The sequence below is a fragment of the Mus pahari genome, chromosome 4, assembly GCF_900095145.1.
Source record: "Mus pahari chromosome 4, PAHARI_EIJ_v1.1, whole genome shotgun sequence".
In the NCBI taxonomy this organism is placed as follows: Eukaryota; Metazoa; Chordata; class Mammalia; order Rodentia; family Muridae; genus Mus; species Mus pahari.
Window position 1 is genome coordinate 130,007,692 of NC_034593.1, and position 3,605 is coordinate 130,011,296.

General features: G+C 39.1%; 1 protein-coding gene across 1 annotated transcript in view; it reads left to right on the forward strand.

Moving 5' to 3' along the window:
- Nucleotides 1–848: 848 nt before the first annotated feature.
- The window catches only part of LOC115063849 (guanylate-binding protein 2-like), a 13,031-nt gene continuing 10,274 nt past the window's right edge, over nucleotides 849–3,605 (forward strand). Inside the window, exon 1 of the mRNA XM_029538048.1 lies at nucleotides 849–915. Within this exon, the coding sequence (XP_029393908.1) occupies nucleotides 849–915 (67 nt within the window). The remainder of the gene's footprint in view (nucleotides 916–3,605) is intronic.

The window sequence follows — 3,605 nt, forward strand, 5'->3', positions numbered from 1 at the left end:
TATGAGTTCATTCTTGTCTTCCTGGACCCTTAACTGCAGGTAATGATTGCATTGACAGAGCTCTAATAGGAGAGGCCTTAATTTCAGATCCTGTTGCATTGGCTAGACGTGATCATGATAAATTTAATCTCTCTAGCCATACCTTAAGGCTCTGGCACAAGATCACTAAGAAGCAGACAAGAATGAATGTAAAACAATGTCCTAAACATATTACATTATCTCCAGTTCCACATTTAGGAGTTAATCCACGAGGTCTTATGCCCAATCATATTGGCAAATGGATGTAACTCATTATGCATAACTTGGAAAATTAAAATATAATCATGTTTATATTGACACTTGTTCAGGATTTCTTTTTGCTTCTCTACATATGGGAGAGGCCTCTAGAAATGTAATTGATCATTGTTTACAAGCCTTTAATGCTATGGGCTTGCCTAAAGTCCTTAAAACACATAATGGACCAGCCTATATTGGCAATAAATTTTATTTCATTTTGTAAGGAATTTGGTATCAAACATAAAACTGGAATCCCTTATAACCCCATGGGACATGGAATTGTTGAACGTGCTCATCACACTCTGAAAAAATTGGCTTTTGAAAACCAAACACGGGCAATTATACCCCCCAAGGTCACCAAAAGCACATCTTGCTTTTGTCTTATTTGTTTAAATTTTTTTGCAAACTGACACTAAAGGTCAGTCTGCAGCAGATCGCCATTGGCATCCAGTTACTTTCAGTTCTTATGCCATAGTTAAATGGCAGGGCCCATTAACTAATACGCGGAATGGTCCAGACCCCATTTTAATTTGGGGAAGAGGTTCTGCCTGTGTTTTTTTCACAAAAGGAAGATGAAGCGAGATGGCTACCTGAAAGATTGGTTCGTCAAGTGGATACAGATCCTGAATCTTTTAGTAAGTATGATTCCAATCTTGGTGATGGCTAAAAATCTTTTCTTAGCCAGAAGAGTTAATTTGGAGTACAACCTCCACTAACAGAGAATTTACAGCCTTTCTGTTGATTGTCAAAGCCACTTCCTTCACACCTGGAAGCTAGAGTCTGAGCTTGATCATTGCTGATTTGCAACTGAATAGAGTACCTGGACTTCCCCAAAGAAGCTTTTATCCTGTTGCTTTTCAACTGTTTTGGCTTTGTGTTTCAAGCAGGTCAGTCAACATCCTACAGCCTGACTGCAGCAAGCATGCAGCCTTACCTCCAGCAAGTGTAAGTGGCAGAAATTCATCGATATGAAAAAAAAACATATCTACTCTATATTGTGGCTTTGGTCTGAATTGGGAATAAGGTGTTCTATGAGGACCAGTCAGTCAATGACAGGCAACCAGATTTCTGAACTATATCAATCTAAGATAGAGGTATATGCCAAGAGGCCATGGTTAATTAATAATACACCACAGGGCCATGTTTGTGTAAAATAAACACAAATAAGCTGTATATATTCTCCTTGACAGATAAAAATAGTTCATGGAAAATCTGAGTCCCCAAGCCAGGCGCAGCTGCCAGCCACCATAATTCCCAGGCAGGACTATGGAGCATAAATATATTTTGTGCCCCAGTCCAGCTAATTCTTATTATATATTTAAGGGGGGATTTGTTGCCTCCCCCAGCCTTGAAGCAGGCTGATTCAGACCTTGTTGCCACTGAGCATGGGACCACCTGGGGTGGAACCTTTCAATTTAGCAGGCTCTATTGTTCTATACCTGCCACTGCCCTCCTCCAAAACATCGCTACCTGCTGGGACCCTTGAGATTTTCTGGAGACAGCATCCTGCAGATCACCTACAGGCTGGGAACAGGCACCAAGAATGGAGTGGTGGGAGATGGGCCTCCACCCTCTTTATAAGTTCAGAATCTTAGTAAACTCGCGGGCTTTGATCAGCCACATTGTCTTAGCCTCCTTCATTTTTCACTGTCTAATCTCTTTCAGCCCCAGCCTGCCTTTCAGGAGTACCCAGTTCATGTGGCCATGGGCAGCCACACTCAAGAGGGTCCCGCCATTTAACCATGGCATATGAAATGGAAGTGACTGGATACCACTGGCAATCTGCTTCAGACTGACCTTTAGCATCAGTTTGCAAAAAATTTAAAGTAAATAAGACAAAAGCAAGATGTGCTTTTGGTGACCTTGTGGGGGGGTATAATTCCCCCCTTTTGTTTTTAAAAGCCAATTTTTCAGAGTGTGATGTGCATGATCAACAATTCCTTGTCCCATTTGGTTATAAGAAAAATTCCAGTTTTATGTTCAATACCAAATTCCTTACAAAATTACATAAAATTGTTGCCAGTATAGGCTGGCCCATTATCTATCTTAATGACTTAAGGTAATCCCATAGCATTAAAGGCTTGTAAACAATGATCAATTACATTTCTAGAGGCTTTTCCCGAATGTGGTATAGCAGAAAGCAATCCTGAACAAGTGTCAATACAAACATGTATATATTTCAATTTTCCAAATACTGCATAATGAGTTACATCCATTTGCCAAATATGATTGGGCATAAGGCCTTGTGGATTAACCCCTAATTGCAGAACTGGAGATAATGTAAAGCAGTTAGGGCATTGTTTTACAGTCATTCTTGCCTGCTTCTTAATGATCTTATGTCAGAACCTTAAGGTATGGATAGAAAGATGAAATTTATCATGATCACATCTAGCCAGTGCAACAGGATCTGAAACTAAGGCCTCTCCCATTAGCGCTCTGTCAATACAATCATTGCCCGCAGCTAAAGGTCCAGGAAGACCAGAATGAGCTTATATATGAATGATATAAAATGGATTTTTTCTGGCAAGAACGATGCTTTGAAATTGTTGCTGTATTAAAATTAAATGTACCACAAGTTTCCAGTAGAGGAGCTGAATGGGATACATATAGACTATCAGTAAAAAGATTAAAAACATTATCCACAGACTGAAAAACATTCAGTACCCCTGTCAATTCTGCTGAGTTGAGAGCCCACGAGTCTCTATGACTACCTGTTGATTATTCATAATATGTCCAGCTTGTGCTTTAGAGGATCCACCAGTAAAACTCAAAAGAGCATTATACAAAGGCTGTAAAGATGTCATATTAGGAAATATCACCTTATGTACATTTAAAATTTTTATCAAACTATCTTGAGGATAATGATTATCTCTAGATCCCTTAAATCCTATTTGAGCAAGAAACCAATCCATACTATGCTGCTACAGCCAGGTGTCTTGATCTACATTAAAAGGCTGAATAAAAATATCTGATTCTTTGCCAAAATAAGTCAGCACCTGCTTCCTTTCAAGTATAATCATCTAGACTACTACCTCATAATATGGCATGATATTTTATTTAGGAGATATCCTCAATTATATCCACATTAGAGGAGCCCTTTGCCACAACAATCCTGTAGGCATGTGAGTCATATTAAACATCAACAGCTATAAAGGCAAACAATAATCTGTATAAGTAACTTCTTTTTTAATAGCACTTTCTACTTGTTCTAAGGCCAGCAATCCTTCTGAGGTAAAAGATCTGGGGGAGGTAAGATTAGGACTCCCTTTAGGAATATCAAATAAAGTTGGGATTCTGTTCTCGTGGCTGTCTTCTTTAGTTTTGTTGAA